Raw genomic sequence first — 20,579 nt, forward strand, 5'->3', positions numbered from 1 at the left:
CACTGCCCCGGTATTAGCCACACCTAATTATGCAAAGCTATCTATGCAAGTGGTGTGGGTGTCGGTGCTGTGTTCTTGCAGGAAGACGACGAAACGATAGGAAGACCGATCAGGTATTTCTCCAGGAAATTGAACATTTGCCAGCAGAAATATTCGACAGTTGAGAAGGAGACTTTGAGCTTGGTGTTGACATTACAACACTTCAATGTTTTTGCACATGGAGAGCAGTGATTTGAGGGTTGCGTAGGTTAAGTTATTATTTTTTACATTAGGATTAAACCTCGGCACAACATCTTGGGCCAAAGGGCCTGTTCTGTGCTGTACTTTTCTATGTCCTATGTTCTATGTTATCAGTAACGTATCTGAGACAATCATATACAATGATCATAACCCATTGAAGATTGTGGAGAAATTTAAGGACAAAAATGCCAGACTGTATAGATAGAACTTGTTGTTACAGCCATTCAATTTGAGAATTGTGCATGTGGCAGGACGACAAAACATGACTGCTGACGCAGATTCGAATGAGGAACAGAGACGTTCAGTGGCAGGAATATAACACTCTGAAACAGGATGTAGTTGTGCATATTTCCATGTTTATAGTCAATGTAATGTATATGTGTGTTGTAGAGTACTAACAGTTTAAGATTAAGGAGTTGTAAATTAAGCCATCTTTACATTTTAATGGTTCATTTTTAAGGGGCGAGGTGTGATGATGCTGCTCTTTTAACAAGATTATGCTATCCTTGGCTTTTTTTTCCAGAGAGGTCATAAAAGCCACAGACTTCAAAAAGTCTGAAGTTGAAGGGTTCAGGGCCAATTTGTTTTTAGCTAACAGATACTGCCTCAGCAATTTTAAAATGAAGCCATCTTTGGATTTTGATGATTCTTTTTTTAAGTGTAGAGATGTAATGATGCTGCTCATTTAACAAGGTTACGCTGTCCTTGGCTTTTTTTTTTCTCAGAGAGGTCGTAAAAGCCACAGATTCCTAAAAATCTTGGGTTGAAGGGTTTCAGTGCCTATTTGTTTATAACTAACAGATACTGCCTCAGGCAAAGGCTTTCAAGTTAAAATAATACTTGTACGATGAAAGGAGAGTGGCCAGTTCTACCAGCTCAGCTTTTCTCTGGTTTGGTTTGGTTTGGTTTTTAAAAGTAGAGTTGTAAAACCTGCTGGACCCCAATGAAGCAGGTCCAGGCTGATTGAATTGAATTGAATTAAATTGAATTTGTCATGTGTATCGAGACACAGTGAAAAGCTTTGTCTTGTGAGCAATACAGGCAGATCACAGAGCTAAGTAGCATAGATAAGTAAATAATAGGTAAATAGCAGCAAAAACAAAAACAACAGTAGGGTAGAAACTGTTTCGAAACTGGCTTGTGCGTGTGTTCAGACTTCTGTACCTTCTCCCTGATGGTAGAGGTTGTAGAAAAACATTGCCAGGGTGGGATGGTCTGGCTTCTCTCCTATAAAAACCCTGAGTTTGATTTTACCTTTTGTGCCAAGGAGTGTTTATGGGGATTGTTGCAAGTACAGCATCATTAAGTTGGTTTTCTGTTGCGTTTTCAGATGGATTCAGTTATTCAGTATTCAGTTCTCTTTTGTTTGTGTTTTATTCGGTAATCTTGTAAATAAATTCTGTTTTGTTAAAACTAAATGGTTTGACCAACTGCAACCCTCAGAATATCTGTGTTACACCTGCTTGAAACAATGAGCTACGTTAGGGTCTGGGCAAATTTCTTGTAATGTATTGTGGGGTTCTAGCCTGGACCATAACACATGTTTGAACCAAAGCTCTAATGAGGTCAGGAGCTGAGAGCCTTTGGTGGAACCAAACTTTAGGGTGTAGGTTTGCCCGCTGAACTGTAGGTTTGATATCCAGACGTTTCATTCCTGGCTCGGTAACATCATCAGTAGCGACCTCCAAGTGAAGCGAAGCTGTTGTCTCCTGCTTTCTATTTATATCTTTCTCCTGGATTGGGGTTCCTGGGGTTTGTGGTGATGTAATTTCCTGTTCGTTTTCTGAGGGGTGATAGATGGCATCTAGATCTATGTGCTTTTTTATGACGTTGTGGTTGGAGTGTCAGGCCTCTAGGAATTCTCTGGCATGTCTTTGCTTAGCCTGTCCCAGGATAGATATGTTGTCCCAGTCGAATTGGTGGTTTTTTTCACCCGTGTGTAGGGATACGAGGGAGAGAGGGTCGTGTCTTTTTGTGGCTAACTGGTGTTCGCGTATCCTGGTGGCTAACCTTCTTCCTGTTTGTCCTACGTAGTGTTTGTGGCAGTCCTTGCATGGAATTTTGTAGATGACATTGGTTTTGTCCATGGGTTGTACTGGGTCTTTTAAGTTTGTTAGTTTTTGTGTGAGAGTGTTGATGGGTTTGTGTGCTACTAGGATTCCGAGGGGTCTTAGTAGTCTGGCTGTCATTTCTGAAACTTCTTTGATGTATGGTAAGGTGGTTAGGGTTTCTGGCTGTGTTTGGTCTGCTTGTCGTGGTTTGTTCTTGAGGAATCTGCGCACTGCATTTTTTGAGTATCCGTTCTTCTTAAATATGCTGTATAGGTGGTTCCCCTCTGTTTTCCAAACTGATGTCAGTGAGCAGGCTATTGCTGGCCAGGTGCTGTTTGATAGCACTGTTGATGCCACGTTCCATAACATTACTGATAATTGAGAATAGACTGCTGGGGCAGTAGTTGTGGGTTGGATTTGTCCTGTTCTTTGTGTACAGGACATAGCTGGACAATTTTCCACATTGTTGGGTAGATGCCAGTGTTGAGGTTTGTTATGGACCAGATCAAACCCCGTCAACATATATCAAGAAGATAGCCTAGAACCCAACCTTTTCTTATTTTTAAGGGCAAATGTAAGGCATTATGTTCTGTTTACAATTCAATTGGTCAAACTACCAGGCTTAAAGCAAAGAACACTTTATTCTTGCATTATAGCTAAAATACAAATCTAAGAAAGACAAATTGGAATAACAACTCTGTTGGAAAATTTGACAGAATAATACATTATTTAACTGCTAAACAGCAATTGTTTCAGTGTAGAACATTCCATAAACACTTCTTTCGCAAAGGAAAATTCAATGAAATAGATTGTCTCACATGCAGTTCTCTGGTCCAGGAGGAAAGAGCATCAAAAGAAAATTCTGAGAGAGAGAGAGAGAGAGAGAGAAAGAACGCAAGCACTTTACTGTAGGCTGCGAAAGATGTAGGACAGTGTCCAAAGCCCAAAAGCTACTAAAAACTAAACTTAAACCCTGGTTCTGTTGGAGCGTGATCCCATTCATTCATGCTGTTTTTATTGCCTGCTTTCTAAAAAAAAACTAAAGCTTCGTGGCATTGCTGGGCTCAGAGCACATAACTCAGCTCCAAGTTTAAAACTTGATTTCAAAAGAAGCATGGCAGAACAAATCTGAAAGGCACATTTCGTAACAAGTTATATTGGAACAGTTTGGTTAGGGGAGCAGCATTTTCTGGAGCACAAGCCTTCAGTACAGTTGCCAGAGTATTTATTGTCAGGGCCTTTGCAGTATCTGGTACCTCCAGCCATTTCTTGATATCAGGTAGAATGAACTGAACTTGCTGAAAACTGTCATCTGTAATGCTAGGAACCATAGGAAGAGACTGGAATGGATCATTCATGCAGCACTTCTAGCTAAGATTGCTGTGAATGCTTCCGAATTTGTTTTTGCACAGATGTGTTGGGCTCTGCCACATTAAGGATGGGTTGTTTCTGGACCCTTCTCTTCCAGTGAGTTGTTAAATTATCCACCAGTCTTCATGATTGGATGTTGCAGGACTGCAGAGCTTAGATCTGATCCGATGGTTGTGGGGTTGCTTAGCTCTGTCAATTTGCTGCTGATGCTGTTTAGCATGCAAGTAGTAGTATTTGGTAGAATCATCTGGTTGTCACCTCATTTTTAAGTATGCCTGGTTCTGCTCCTGGCATGCTGTACTAAACCTTCCATTGATCCCATGGCCTGTGTGAGGTGTATGATGAGCCATAATGTTGCAGATTCTGTTAGATTACGATTCTGCTGCTGTAGATGGTCCACTACACCTCATTATCATGAAAAGGGAATGAGATTAACAGAGGCCCTTCAACCTGTCTGTACCTTCAAAACATTATTTTATATTTTGAATCTGTCCGCAATCCAATGCTATATTTGGAGTCATAGAGTCATGGAGATGTACAGCATGGAAACAGACCCTTCGGTCCAACCCGTCCATGCCGACCAGATATCCCAACCCAATCTAGTCCCACCTGCCAGCGCCTGGCCCATATCCCTCCAAATCCTTCCTATTCATATAACCATCCAAATGCGTTCTTAAATGTTGCAATTGTACCAGCCTCCACCACATCCTCTGGCAGCTCATTCCATACACGTACCACCCTCTGCGTGAAAAAGTTGCCCCTTAGGTCTCTTTTTTATCTTTCCTCTCTCACCCTAAACCTATGCCCTCTAGTTCTGGACTCCCTGACCCCAGGGAAAAGACTTTGTCTATTTATCCTATCCATGCCCCTCATAATTTTGTAAACCTCTATAAGGTCGCCTCTCAAGTACTAATCTATGTCAATTACAAATGAGTAGTTTCACAACAAATTAATTTAATTACATTAATTAATGAATATACTTTGATTGTGTGATTCTAACTAAAAAAAAGGTCAATCATGAAATTTCCCTACTACTTTACAAGAATAGTTCTAGAAATGAGAAATTTCAGTTATAAGGATAGATTGAAGAATTTGTCACTGTTCTCTTTAGATAGCAAATGGTTGAATGGAGATTTCATAGTTTTTAAAACTCTGTGGGTTGATTTGAGTGGATAGAGAGAGGCTGTTCCGGCATTTACTAGAAGAAAGACCAAGAGGGCATTTAAAGTGATGTGCAAATGAAACAGTAATGATGTCGTTCGTGTATAGAATATACTGCTTGGAAATTTGGTGGAGTCAGGTTTAATTGAGGCATTCAAGAGAGCATTAGATGATTATTTGGATTGAACTGGCCTGGGATATGGGAAAATGGCAGGAAATTGAAACCAGCAAATAGAACCAGTGCAAACTTCATATGCCGAATGGCATCCTTCTGCACCATAACTGTTCTGTAATATTAATTCTACAACTATAAGTACATCTCATATGAATATTCTTCTTAATGCAGGGAAAGGACCAGACCAACTCTCATTGATATATATTAATAAACTGATTTGATCTCTAAGAGACGAGTATAATCGTCAAGGGGAAATGATACAGCATTTCTTCTGGAGGTATTAATTTTTCAGGTTATAAAACATTACCAACATATTAGGTAAATGCTCCAGGAAAGCTCACTAAGGCATTTTCAATATTTATTTTCACTGAATTACTTTTAGGGTAAAAGCTGCATATAAGACCTCGTGGTCAAATTACCGAAATTAGTAGTTTCATTGAAACTCATGAGCCTTTAGCATATACAAGACTAGTTGTATCTGCCCCATTCACTGCCTTTGTTGAGATCAATTAATTCTGGATGGATCAAAAATGAAGCCTTGAGCTTTCTGAACTTTATCAGAATCTCTACAGTGTGGAAGTAGGCCATTTGGCCCATTGAGTCCATACCGGACCACCAAAGAGCATCCCACCCAGACCCACCTCCCCTATCCTATCTCTGTAACTCTGTATTTTCCATGACAAGTCCCCCTAGCCTGCATATTTCAGGACACTATGGGCAATTTAGCATGGCCAATCTACCTAACCTCACAGCACCAGGGTCCCAGGTTCGATTCCAGCCTCGGGCAACTGTTTACATATTCTCCCCGTTTCTGCATGGGTTTCCTCTGGGTCCTCCGGTTTCCTCCCACAGTCCAAAGATGTACAGGTCAGGTGAATTGGCCATGCTAAATTTCCTGTGGCGTTCGGTGCATTAGTCAGAGGCAAATGGGTCTGGGTGGGTTCCGGTTTGGTGTGGACCGGTTGGGCGAAAGGCCTGTTTCCACACTGTAGGGAATCTAACCTAATCTGCAAACTCCACACAGACAGTCACCCAAGGCTGGAATTGAACTCAGGTCCCTGACAGTGTGAGACAACAGTGCTGACCACTTAAGAGTCTTAGAGTCGTATAGCACAGAGACAGGCCCTTCGGCCTAAACTGGTCCATGCCGACCAAAATGTCTGTCCACTCTAACCCCATTTCCCTGCACTTTGCCCAAATCCTTATATACCTTTTCTGTCCGTGTATTTATCCAAATGCCTTTTAAATTTTGTTAGTGTACCCACCTCAACAACTTCTGCTGGCAGCTCATTCTATATGCGTATCAACCTCTATGTAAAAACATTGCCCCTCAGGTTCACTTTTATTCTTTCCCCACTAACCTTAAACTGATGCCCTTTAGTCCTCGATTCCCCAAAAGAAGACTGAGTGTATTCACTCCATTCATATCTCTCATGATTTTATACACTTCTATAAGGTCCCCACTCAGTCTTCTACACTCTAAAGAAAAAGGTCCTCCCTTGTCCAACCTCTCCCTGTAAATCAGACCCTTGGGTCCTGGCAACAACCTTGTAAATTTCTTTAGCACTCTTTCCAGTTTAATAACATGCTTCCTATAGCAAGGTGACCAAAACTGATCACAGTACTACAAGTGTGACCTTGCAAACGTCCTGTACAACTGCAACATGACTTCCCATCTTCTATACTCAGTGCTCTGACTGATGAAGGCCAGTGTGCCAAAAGCCTTCTTCACTGCCCTGGCTACCTGTGACTCCACTTTCAGAGAACTGTGCACCTGAACTCCAATGTCCCTCTGTTCCACTACACTCCTTCAGGCTCTACCATTCACCATGAAATTCCTACCTTGATTTGACTTTACAAAATGCAAGACCTCACACTTAACTATATTAAACTCCATTTGCCATTTCTCAACCCATTTGCCAACCGATCAAGGTCCTGCTGCAATTTCTGATAACCCTCCTCATTGTCCACGATACCGCCTATTTTATTGTCATCTGCAAACTTACCAATCATGCCTTGTACATTCTCATCCAAATCATTGGAATAGATAACAAACAGCAATGGACTGTTTGTTACACCACAAGTCACAGGTCTCCAGTCCAATAAGCATCCTTCCACTATTACCCTCTGCTTCCTACCATCAAGCCAATTGTGTATCCAATTTGCCAGCTCCCCCAGGATTCCTGTGATCCAACCCTCCAGAGCACCCCAATATTGTACTAGAGTCATAGCTTCATACAGATGCACAGCACGGAAACAAACCCTTCAATCCAACTTGTCCATACCAACTAGATATCCTAAATTAATCTAGTCCCATTTTCCAGCACTTGGCCCATATCCCTCGAAACCGTTCCTATTCATATACCCTTTTAAATGTAATTGTACAAGCCTCCATCACTTCCATGCAGCTCATTCGTGAACAAGTTGCCCTTTTTAAATCTTTCCCCTCTCACCGTAAACCTATTCCCTCTAGTTCTCAACTCCCCCACCCTGTCTATTTACTCTATCCATGCCCCTCATGATTATTGCTCAAGGTATCAGGGGAACTTTCAACATGGTTTTACACAGAAAGTCCGAGGACACATCGCTGTACAGATCTTCAGCAGAAATGTTTGAATCATGTCACAAACCTTGCTGATGCAGCCACAATGCTTAAAAATTGCAAATTACAAACATAGCCCATTTTATCTTTATAGTTGACTAGTCAACAGAGTTCCGTAGAGGATGCAAAATATAAAAAAAATTAAAGTGAGGTAATATAGCAAACCATAAAATCTAAAGTACTAGGTTTCTCATAAGCCAACTTGAATATGTAAAGCTTCAAAAATATTGCACTTAATACAATGTAAATAAATTTATCATATATTTTATAAAAGTAAATTGGCTGTGACATTTGTTACGTAAATACATTTTGTATGTTTATGATATTGTAATTTTTTATTGAGCAACAAATTGTCTAAGTAAATAAAATGCAGGATAAACTAACAGATCTCATGTGACATTTCCCTATGATAAATTGGAGGATATGCTGTTCTGTAAAACGAGGAACTTTGCATCATGCAGTGAACATATGGTGCCTGCCATTCATTACAATTACACTTGCTCATAGACTTTCTATGGGATTTTACACTAGAATTTGTTATGATTAAAATGCCATTTCGCCATAACAATTCTACTGTCAACATAGCACAATTATGAACAACGTAAAATATTTTGTATCTCTTTAACTGATTAGATAGAACAATTGAGGGACACAAATGTGAACCAGGAAGTGTCAGAATAATTAATTCTATGTCAAATGTGTACAAAAAAAAACGTAAGGAAAGACCATAGTAAGAATGATAAAAGAAAGAGGGAAGATAAAGTTATTTAATTTTCCATATATTTTAAATATTCATCAATGTTAAAAATCTAATGGAATGAGACACCTAAATTATAAAATATGATTTCCAATGCCAGAGAGATTGTTTGACTGTCATTAAGCCACATCATGTTGTCAAACCTGTACTAGAATAGACAAGCTCTAACTTTTTTCTGACAAGTTTTGCTTGTACATCCAACATACATACAGTAATTCTGTGCCTTTCGCATCTGAGATGCTTATTATTATGTGTTGTTATGTTGATTTTCTGATCTGAAGGTAATCTTTATTAGTAAACATAGACCTGCTGAAAATTTCATGGAGAGTGATGGAAGGAGAGGCATAATTGGTTACTGCATGGCAAAGTCATAAATTGAAATCACTTTGGACAAGATTGGAAGCAGGGGAGGGGCATAAAATTGCTGTATGAGTGAGGAGCAGAAATGAATCTATGTTGAATCCTTTCAACTGCATTGTAAAAAATTGAATATTCTGTAGATGTAAGGGGATCAAAGGTTATGGGAAAAGGCAAGAGAATGGGGTTGTGAAACTCATCAGCCATGATCGAATGGCTGAGCAGACTCGATGGGCCGAATGGACTAATTCTGCTCCTATATCTTATGTCCTAAGATAGCATTTTAACCTGTTCTATTGATCACTCTATTACTAGCCTGTTTGACCCATTCACTTTTAAATACCTCCCTCAGCCGCTATAGCTCCATACAGGGTTAATGGAGGTTGGAAGTAAAGTCGTCCCCCCGTACCCACGGGGATATGTTCCAAGACTTACCACAGAAGCCGGAAACTGCGGATAGTAGTGAACCCATTCATTTAAATGGGAAATTTACCTTCCCGGCAGCCCCCGCTCCCTGGTTCTGGAAGGTTCTCTGTAACATGTTCAGGCCACAATAAACTGCACAAACTGAAACTGTGGAAACTGGGTCCACGGATATGGAGGTTGCTCTATACTTTATTTTCTTTTTTGGTAATTCTTTCACATTCTACTAAGTTAAACCAGTATTTGTTCAATCAACAAATGCTGCTGTTTTATAAATTTTACAGTTAAGTCAGGCAGAAGCCCTTGTGACAGAGACTTGACATGTTTTCAGTTTCAAGTGCAAATCAGCATAAAAAGCTTAAGTCCTACTACCAGTAAATCTCTCACGATGTTACTTCAAGTGTTTCAGAAGATACAAGGTTTTGTCCTATGTAATTGAGGCCTGGTGCCCTCATTGTAGCAGATCCCGTGTTCCCATCTTCTACACAATGTGATTTTAATTTTTGAGTTCTGAGATTATCTCTTTTGCAATTACAAAATCCAACATTATTGTTACTTGACTTAAATATTTCAAGCAGGTTCTCCCCAGCATTAAATACCACCAAAAGGAATTTGGCACAAGAGTGTTAAGCAATCATACGAGATTAGTGCCAGTTGTAAATTCAACCCCTCAATGAGACTGCCTACACAGCTTTTGCACCTGTTTCAAACTGCTGCAAATCAGATGGAACAACTAGTGAATCTGGGGAGGTTGTGTTGGTATGGGAAGGAGGGGTGCAGACTGTTGTTTTGCGTTTTAGATATAAAACTGTTGCATGCTTCATATTTTAGCAAGATACATTGTTGGATGGATTAGTCTTTACACAAATGTTAATATTTCTTCGACTTAGGATTCCTATACTTTCCACATCATTAACAGTCTGAAGGAACTTTTTATACAGATATTGCAACATTGTAATGGTTTGTAGCTTTTTAAGTCTTATAGCTATTAGTGCATTATAAATGAACGTCCTCTTTCTGTCCTTAAACAAGCTACTATTTGGAGCATTTCACAGCAGAAGCTATGATCTATTGGTTCAGTTAGACATATTGTGAAATGCAGTTCTTTCATTCTAATAAAAGTTGTTTTTCTTATATGACTGTGAAATTAGTCAAGCTTACACACTAGATTATTCAGGTTATTTTAATTTTCTAAATTAGTAAAGGTAAGACTTAAAGTTTTTGAATTCTCCAATTCACTGGGGTAGACTGCCCTGTCTGAATGACCTATTTCCTTGCTGCATATCACTTGTATTGACAGGTTTAGTGTGATTTGTTTAAATGTTACATATCTTGTTTGAATGACCTGTGATTTGCTCGAATTTTATCTTTCTACAAAACATTTGAACATTTGGAATTTGTAAGAATGTAGGAGGTTTACATCAATGTTTTCCTCATCAGTTTTAAAATTATTGGTTGTATCTGACCAGACATAATTGTGAACTGTTATGAGACTTTAAGTTCTCTATGTTATGATTGATTCTTGGATTCTTCAGGACTGTAATTTAGTGAAGGTCCAAAACTTTTTGTCCTGAGAAATTCAATTAATTCAAACATTTTGGTATTCCCACAGGTCTCCAAAGGTTGTGATTATGTGTTTGTGAGTGGCAAGGAATCTCGAGGCTCAATGAATGCCCGGATTATTTTCAACTATGAGCACTTGAGTGCCCCACTGGAGCTGACAGTTTGGGTACCAAAACTTCCTCTGCAGATTGAATTGTCGGATGGCAAATTAAGTCAAGTGAAAGGATGGAGAGTGCCAATCCTCCCTGATAGAAGGTGAGAAGCATGAATCAATCTTCATTTTATTGTAAAATACAGAGTTATCTCTCAATGATTTAATTGTCCAGAGAAAATCTTATTGATTATATACCCTTAGTAAGAACTCCGGTGACAAATAAATACCAGATTTGCAGTTCAGAACCTTTAAAATTCACTGTTTTAACAATACTGGGGCAACATTGATGTTCAAATTACAGAGGAACCTCAATTATCCGAAGGACACAGGCAGGAAGTATTTTGTTCAGTTTATCGAATTCCAGATAATCGAATGCCAGCTAACACTGTTTAGCCAAGCATCGGGACCTTGCGATCTTGCCGCATAATCCAATATTTGGATAATCAAATGCTGGATAATCGAGGTTCCTCTGTATAAGGCAAAACAACTAGATAAAAGTTGCAATTTGAATGTTTTCGTACTCTGTTACACCTCACTGGGATAGCTTACTGAAGATCATGTCCACTTTAAAGACTTTTAAAAAGAAGCGGCCTTCTTCAATTTTTCTGTCTTTTCAACAAGTTGACAGAAATCACAGACCAGGTATTTATACTTAACAAGAATGATTTTTTTATAACAGGTAAATAGGCTGTCGTCAAAAGTAAATAATTATGAGCTGTCTTCATATAATTCTACTTACTAAAACTCTAGCTTCGTATAAACGTCCCCCTTAGATACACACAGACAAGCATAGACAGGACAAAATGTGGATTTTTAGGGAAGGGAGAAACTGGAAAACAGTTCAGTCGTCTCTGTTCACAGGATCCGCGGAGATAATGTTTGTAATGATCATCCTTCTGTGCTGCTTCTGATTTTCATTCTATAGAAGCTTCCATTGGTTTTCAGTCGGCACAAAGTGGCTGGTTCACCCTGACAAAAGATCACTGGCTTATTAATTAATTGACTTGTTGGAATTCTTTAAAGAATCAAAATATGTTGTGGATAAAAAGGAGTCTGTTGATGTAGTGAATTTGGATTTCCAGAAGGTACTTGGCAAGGTTCCACATTAAAGTCAGAGCTGATGACAACATACGAGCATAGATAGAAGATTGGTTAGCAGTAAGCAGTCAGTATGTAGTTTGAGATTGACAGGATGGGAAAAGTGTGGTGCTGTAGGGCCTTCTTTGCTAATCCCTCAACATTTTATAATTTATAACTTAAATGAAGCATTTGAAGGCATGATGGCTAAATTTGCAGGTGACAGAAAAATAGGTAGGAAAGTATGTTGTGAAGATGACATAACAAGGAAGCAGATCAATATAGATAGGTTAAGTGAATGGGCAAAGATCTAGTGGATGAGAGCATAATGTGGGAAATGTGAAGTTGTTTGCTGTGACAGGAAAATGAAAAATACAGTGTTTACTTAAATGAAGAGCGACTGCAGAATTCTGAGGTGCAAAGGGACATAGATGTTCTGATGCATGTCTCACAAAAGATTAGCAGCAGGTATGGCACATAATCAGGAAGGTTAATGTGATGCTAGCTTTTATTCTGAAAGAAATTGAACATAAATAAAAGAACATCATTTTCAGTTAAACAGGGTATTAGTGAGAACATGTCTCAAAAAATAGTTTCCTTATTTAAGGTAGGATGTAAGTGCATTGAGCGCAGTTCTGAGGTGGTTTATTAGATTGATACCTGCTTTTGTGAGTTGTCAAAATTCAGAAAAGTGAATAGCGATTTAATTAAAGTTTATAAGATCCTGAATTGCCTGGACAAGGTGGATGCAGAATGAATGCTTTCTCTTGTGGGTGAGTCAGAACTAGGAGATCCATTTTAAAATTGGGGGTCACCCTTTTACGCCAGACATGAAGTGAATTTCTTTCTCTTGAGGGGTGTGTGAGTTTAAACTTTCTGCATCAGAAAGCAGTGGAAGTAAGGTGGTTGAGTATTTTTAAGGCAGAAGTAGATGGATAGTTGTTAGGTTACCAGAGATGGATGCAAATGTGGAATTTGGAACGCAGTTGTATCAGCCATGATCTTATTCAATGGTGAAGCAGGCTCGAGGAACTGAATAGTCTACTAATTTGTAACTTTGTATAGATTTAAAAATATAGATCTGATCCATCTGGATCAGAGTAGAGAGCAGGGCATAGGTCTGATTGTTTTCTGAAGCACACAATTCTGCAGCGAGTTAATGGCCCAGCAGAGGGAATTTGTACTTTTCATAAGCAAATGCTGAAAAGATGTTTTCCCCTTCGGAAGAGTTTCGGACCAGAGGGCAGAATCTCAGAAAGAAGAGGTGCCAATTTAAGACTGAGGAGGATTTTCTTCTCTCAGAGGATTGTGCGTTTTAGGAATTCCCACAGATAGCTGTGGGAGCAGACTCTTTGTGTATATTTAAGACTAAGATAGATACTTTCTTAATCAGTAGGGGGATCAAGGATTATGGGGAAAGAGCAGGAGAGTGGATGTGAGGAATATAGGATCAGCCGTCATAGTTTAGAATGATGGAGCAGGCTTGAGGGGCCAAATTGTCTGTTCCTGTTTATGTTTTTTTGGGTCTTGTATTTCCTGAATAAGGCTTATAAAATATTCAGAAAGATTGAAAGTGTTGCCATCATTTTGCATGCTCAGTACTCAGTACCAGAAATGCCCGGAATCATTCATTTTCAACTAGCACTGATTTGAAAATTCCTTCAGGCATAATGAACATACTATTCTTAAAAGGGAATGTTATATTCACCTGTGTAGCTTTATTTTGTTGCATTATTCATTGCTCAGTCACTGATATTATTCCAGTCTTTGCTCATTTCTACTGTTGCCTGTGGTTTTCTTTGAGATTGTTTTTGTCAGCTTCCTGTTTTCCAAGGGTTTCCAATTGGGGATGTTTCTCTAATTACAGGTTTTGGAGGACTCTCTCCCAGCTGTCATTCCATTTTGATTTGCCTCCACCATCCTTTCAAATAGTTCTTTACCACTCAATATGTAAAAAGTTTTCCTTCATGTCACCTTTGACCCTTTTGCTAGTCATTTCAAATTTATATCTTCTGATTCTTGATTCTGCCACCAATGGGAACAGGTTCCCTTTATCTACTGTCTCTAGACCTCTCATGAATACTTCTAACAAATCTCCTCAATTTCCCCTGCTCTAATGAGAACAATTCTAACTTCTACAATTTGTCCACACAACTTTCTTATTCCTGGAAACATTGTTCTTGAATCTTTTCAACATCCCCTCTGAAACCTTTGTATGGTTTCTAGTGTTTCCTAGAATTGGACAAAATATCTAATGAGGCCAAACCACGTTTTAAAAAGGTTCATCATGATTTTCTTGCTTCTCTGTTTATAGAACACAGGATCTGCTATGCTTTTTGCACCACTTTCTCAACCTGCCCTACCAATTAAATATTTTATGCATAAAAACGCAAGTCTCTTTGTTCCTGCTATTTTTGAGAATTATATCTTTTTGTTTATATTATCTCTCCACATTGTTCCTCCCAAAATGTATAATTTTATATTATTCTGCAGTAATTTACATTTGTCATACATCATACTTTACTAGCCCACATATGTGCTTTTGCAATCAATCATTATACTTTTTAAATTCAAAATACTTCTAAATTTTATGACATCTGTATGTTTCAAAATTCTGCCCTGTACACACAGAACAAGGTCATTAAGATATATCCAGAAAATGCTATAGCCCGGGTACCAACCTGCAGGTGAACATTCCTTTACACCTTCCTCCAATTCAAAAAATCAACTGTCACCACCACTTTCTCTGTCACTTAGTCAACTTTGTATCCAAGTGCCATTGTATCCACTCACCAAGTGCCATTTGCAAGTCCATGTACAGCACATTAAATGCATTATTCCTATCAACATTTTTTATTAGCCAATCAAAAAAGTCAATCAAGTTGGTCAAATATGTACAGCTATCTCTAATTCATCAATTGAAATAATTTAATTAATCTGTACTTCTCTAAATGACTGTTTTATTGTCCCAGATTAATCCTTCTAAAACATTTCTTGCCATTATCTGACTTTTGCTGTTCAGCATATCCTAACACTCCTTTTTGAATGAGGGTGTAACAATTGTCATTCTTTAGTCCTCTGTGTCTGCACTGCATCTTAGAAGGTTTAGAAGTTTATGGACAGTACTTTTGCAATTTCTATCCTTAGTTTCAAAAGCAACCTTGATGCATCTAATTTCACCCTTGGTGAGTCATTAATTGTAAGTATAGCCAGCCTTTCAAATTCTTCACCGTTATCAATTTTTAGGCTATTCAGAACTTTAATATCTTCTCTTTAATTGGCAATTTCGAACAATCTTCTTCTGGGTGAAGTTGGATGCAAGTACTCATTCAGTCCTCTGCCAAACTCTCTGCCTCCAGCTATAGGTCTTCCTTTTGTTTGCTGAATGGCCCTCTCCAGTTCATCTCTCCTGTTACTACTGTTTTACTGTGTATATGCTTATTAGAAGGTTTGGATTACTTGTTATGTTAGCTGCCAGTATCTTCTAATATTCTTTGTTCTCCCCACCATCACTTTGCCTTGAAAGTTTCAAACGTAGCCTGGTATTATCAACCTGACGTCAGTCTTATGGGTCCTTTCTCTCCCTTAAATTACTCCTCAATCATTTTCATGATTTAAGTGAGTTCTGGCTTTAGTTACCCTACACTTTCTTCGAGTGCAAATATACGTCATGTGTATCCAAACTATCTTTGTGCAAATGTATCTTAAATGTAGTCGAACTATCTCTTCAAAAGCAGCTCATTGCTTTCTTACAGTTTTGCCTTTCAATCTTTGATCCTACTTTACTCAGACAGTGATTTTCTCATTCTATGAAACTGGCAGTCCTCCAATTAAGTATTCTTACTCTTGATTGCTCTCCGCCCATTTATGCTAGCTAATATTAGCAATGTATCATCATGTTTCCGTTTGCTGCCTGACCTACAAATGCTCCACCTGACCACTTCGTCCCCAGAACTAGATTCAGCAATGGCACCTTCATCATCAAGCCAGAAACATACTGATCAAGAATATGCTCATGAACACACTTCAAAAACTTTGAACCATCTTTTCCCTTTACACGATTACTTTCCAAACCTATATTAGGATAATTGACAATCCCTATTGTCATTATGCTATGATCTCCAAAACTTTGCTCCTATATATCTTTTGTACATTTAGTATTCTATAGAATGCACCCAGTAGTGTAATGGTACCTCTAATGTTTTGTAACTCAAACCAAATAGATTTTGTACTCATCACTCCACTACATGGTCTCTCTCTATTTCTCTCACAGTAGTAGCCTCCCTAATTTATTCTGTCATTCCTCCTCCATTCTTTGATTATTTGCATTTCCTGAACAATTTTTATCCTGAATTATTTAGTTTCCAGTTCGACTGTTTTTTTGAGCAATGTCTTCATTATTACCACTACATCATGTCCAATATAATTGTTTTCAAACAAATTTATTGACCAGCCTTTGTGTATTTATTGTACTGCAACCCCATTTGAACTTTATTGTATTCCCTCTTCGTCTGACCCCACCTAATACCTTATTATTCCATGGTCTACAACTATCTGCCACTTTCAGTCCTTTTCACACTTTGTTTAATTCTTCTAATTCAGCAAACTGGTGAGCAATTCCCTTCCAGGTTAGTTTAAGCCTTCACAGTACTAGCAAACTACTCCTGAGAACATTGGTCCCAAAGCTGTTGAGGGTAATCTGTCTGGCCCGTACAGATCCCACCTTCCCTAAAGCATCCCCTATATTCTTGCTCCAACCACACAATTATATGTTCAAAATTCCTGTCTTCACAGTGGTTTTGGTACCTGGAAACATCTAAAGATTATTACTTTAGACGTCTCATTTATTAATCCCTTTCCTATAGTTCTCTAAAGTCCTCCTGAAGAACTTCAACCCTCTTTCTATCAGTTTTATTTGTAGGCATTTTCTATGCAATCTGTTCAGAGATGTTTCTCCATACCTCTGGAACAGGTGGGATTTGAACCCAGGTCTCCAAGCTCATAGGTAGGGACACTACCACTGCATTATGGCCTTTAGTAGAGTGATGTGCTCTTCCTGTCAGATGTGGGAGCTTATGGAACGTTTGCATGTTACTGATGATTAAGTCTGCAGGAACTGTCTTTGGTTGCGAATACAGTCATGTCGCATGGATTGGTTGGAACAGTAGTTACAGACAATGAGGAATTTACAAGAGCGAGGGCGTGTGATGGATGGCTGTCATAGGAAGGGAGAAAAGCTGCAGATACAATCAGGTAGATGGGTTAACTCCAGGAAAAGTAGGAGGGGTAAGCAGGCTGTGCAGGAGTCCTCTGTGGCTGTTCACATCTCAAACAAGTATGCTGTTTTAGAAAATGTAAGGGGTGATGGACTCTCAGGGAATGGAGCACAAACAGCCAAGTCTCTGGTATCGAGACTGGCTCTAACGTAATGAGGGCTACATCAGGTTCCAATGATTGATTGTGATAAGGTACTCTCTCATCAGAGGCACAGATAGACGTTTCTACAATCAGCAGCAAAAAATCAGCATGGTGTGTTGCCTTCCTGGTGCCAGGATCCAGGATGTTTCGAAGAGGGTGCGGAATGTTCTCAAAGGGGAGACCGACCAGCTGGAGGTCATTATACATTTTGGACCTAACAACATAGAAAAGGAAAAGGATGAGATTCTGAAGGGAAAAAAATAGAAAGTTATGTAGGAATTTAAAAGGGAGGTCCTTAAGGGTAATAGTATCTGGATTACTCCCGTTGCTACGAGCTAGTCAGGGTAGGAATAAGAGGGTAGAGCAGATGAATGCGTGGCTGAGGAGCTGGTGTATGGGAGAAGGGTTTACATTTTTGGATCATTGGACTCACTGCTGTGGTAGAAGTGACCTGGTCAAGAAGGATGGATTGCACCTGAATTGGAAGGGGAATAATATACTGGCAGGGAGACTTGGTGAAGTTGCTCTGAAGGATTTAAACCAGTAAGGTGGGTGTGTGGGACCCAGGGAAATAGTGAGGAAAGAGACCAATCTGAGACTGGTACAGTTGGACAAAGGAGCGTGTCTAACAGTCAGAGCAGGCAGGAACAAACCAGAGAACAATGTAGGACTGATAAATTAAACTGCATTTACATCAATGCAAGAAGCCTAATCGGGAAGGCAGATGTACTCAGGGCATGGTTAGGAACATGGAACTGGGATATCATAGCAATTAAAGAGACATGGCTCAGAGATGGACAGGACTGGTAGCTTAATGTTCCAGGATACAAATGGAAGGATAGAAAGGGGGGCAAGAGAGGAGGGGGAGTGAAGTTTTTGGTAAGTGGTAGCACTATTGCTGTAGGGAATGTGTATGTGTAGGGAACGCTAGATGACTAGAGTAATTGAGGTTTTGATTAAGAAAAAGAAGCATATGTCAGGTTTAGAAAGCAGAGATCGAGTGATTCCTTAGAAGAGTAAGACAGTAGGAGTATACTTAAGAGGGAAATCAGGAGGGCAAAAAGGAGACATGAGATAGCTTTGGCAAATAGGGTTAAGTGGAATCCAAGTGGCTTTTTCAATACATTAAGGACAAAAAGGTAACTAGGGATAGAATAGGACCCGAGCTGAAAATGTGTTGCTGGAAAAGCGCAGCAGGTCAGACAGCATCCAAGGAACAGGAGAATTGATGTTTCGGCTGATCTCCAGCATCTGCAGTCCTCACTTTCTCCCCATAGAGTAGGACCCCTCAGATATCAGCAGGGCAGTGTATGTGTGGAGCCACAGGAGATGGGAGCAATACTAAATCAGTATTTTGCATCAGTATTTACTGTGGAGAAGTACATGGAAGATATAGAATGTGGGGAAATAGATGGCGATATCTTGGAAGATGTCTACATTACACAGGAGGAGGTGCTGGATGTCTTGAAACGATAAAAGTGGATAAATCCCCAGGACCTGATCTGGTGTACCCGAGAACTCTGTGGGAAGCTAAGGAAGCTGGGCCCCTTGCTGAGATATTTGTATCATTGATAGTCACAGGTGAGGTGCCGGAAGACTAGAGGTTGGCCACTATTTAAGAAAGGTGGTAAGGAAAAGCCAGTGAACTATAGACCAGTGAGCTTGACATCGGTGGTGGGCAAGTTATTAGAGGGAATCCTGAGGGACAGGATTTATATGTATTTGGAAAGGCAAGGACTAATAGGGGATAGTCAGCATGGCTTTGTGAGTGGGAAATCATGTCTCACGAACTTGATTGATTTTTTTTGAAGAAGTAACAAAGAAGATTGATTAGGGCAGAGCAGTAGACATGATCTATATGGTGTTCAACAACATTCCTCATGGCAGACTGGTTAGCAAGGTTAGATCTCATGGAATACAGGGAGAATTAGCCATTTGGATATAGAACTGGCTCAAAGGGAGAAGACAGAGGGAGATGGTGGAGGGTTGCTGTTCAGTCTGGAGGCCTGTGACCAGAGGAGTACCACAAGGATCAGTGTTGGGTCTACTGCATTTCATCATTTATATAAATGATTTGGATGTGAACATAGTAAATATAGTTAGTAAGTTTGTAGTTGACACCAAAATTGGAGGTGGAGTGGACAGCGAAGAAGGCTACCTCAGAGTACAACAGGATCTTGATCAGATGGGCCAGTGGGTTGAGGAGTGGCAGATGGAGTTTAATTTAGATAAATTCAAGATACTGCATTTTGGGAAAGCAAACCTTAGCAGGACTTATGCACTTAATGGAAGTTCCTGGGGAGTGTTGCTGAACAAAGCAACCTTAGAGTGCAAGTTCAAAGTTCCTTGAAAGTAGAGTCGCAGATAGATAGGCTAGTGAAGAAGGCATTTGGTATGCTTTCCTTTATTGGTCAGAGCATTGAGTAGAGGAGTTGGGAGGTCATGTTGCTGCTGTTTAGGTCACTTTTGGAATATTGTGTGCAATTCTGGTCTACTTCCTATCGGAAGGGTGTTGTAAAACTTAAAAGGACTCAGAAAAGATTTACAAGGATGTTGCCAGGGTTGGAGGATTTGAGCTATATCAAAAAACTGAATTGGTTAGGGTTCTTTTCCCTGGAGTATCAGAGGCTGAGGGGTGACCTCATACAGATTTATAAAATCATGAGGGGCATAGATAGGATAAATAGACAAGGTCTTTTCTCTGGGGTGAGGGAGTCCAGAACTAGAGGGCATAGGTTTAAGGTGAAAGGGGAAAAATTTAAAAAGGACATAAGGGACAACTTTTTCCACACAGAGAGTAGTGCTTGTATGGAGTAAGCTACCAGAGGAAGTGGTGGAGACTGGTACAATTACAACATCTGGATGGGTATATGAACAGGAAGGGTTTAGAGGGATATGGGCCAGGTGCTGGCAAATGGGACAGGATTAGGTTAGGATATCTGGTCGGTATGGATGAATGGTACCAAAGTGTCTGTTTCCGTGATGTACGTCTCTATGACTCTATGACTCCATTACCTGTAACTGTTCACCCTACCTGCTAAGTATGTTCTTTTGTCTCTCGGTAACATCATAGTCTTTACAGCACACATTGAGCAACATTACAACCATGGAAACACCTCTCTGTTTCCCTACCTATTATTCAGTCTTAGAGATATACAGCACAGAAACAAACCCTTCGGTCCAACCTGTCCATGCTGACCAGATATCCTAAATCAATCTAGTCCCATTTG

At 39.6% G+C, this 20,579-nt stretch overlaps 1 protein-coding gene across 3 annotated transcripts in view; it reads left to right on the plus strand.

Annotated features, from left to right (window-relative positions):
* Nucleotides 1-20,579, plus strand: part of tmem132e (transmembrane protein 132E) — a 713,836-nt gene that overhangs the window by 567,534 nt on the left and 125,723 nt on the right. For all 3 annotated transcript variants that reach the window (XM_043718710.1, XM_043718709.1, XM_043718711.1), the window contains one exon: nt 10,750-10,955. In XM_043718710.1, coding sequence (XP_043574645.1) covers nt 10,750-10,955 — 206 coding nt within the window. The remainder of the gene's footprint in view (nt 1-10,749; nt 10,956-20,579) is intronic.

The sequence above is a fragment of the Chiloscyllium plagiosum genome, chromosome 28, assembly GCF_004010195.1.
Source record: "Chiloscyllium plagiosum isolate BGI_BamShark_2017 chromosome 28, ASM401019v2, whole genome shotgun sequence".
Lineage (NCBI taxonomy): Eukaryota > Metazoa > Chordata > Chondrichthyes > Orectolobiformes > Hemiscylliidae > Chiloscyllium > Chiloscyllium plagiosum.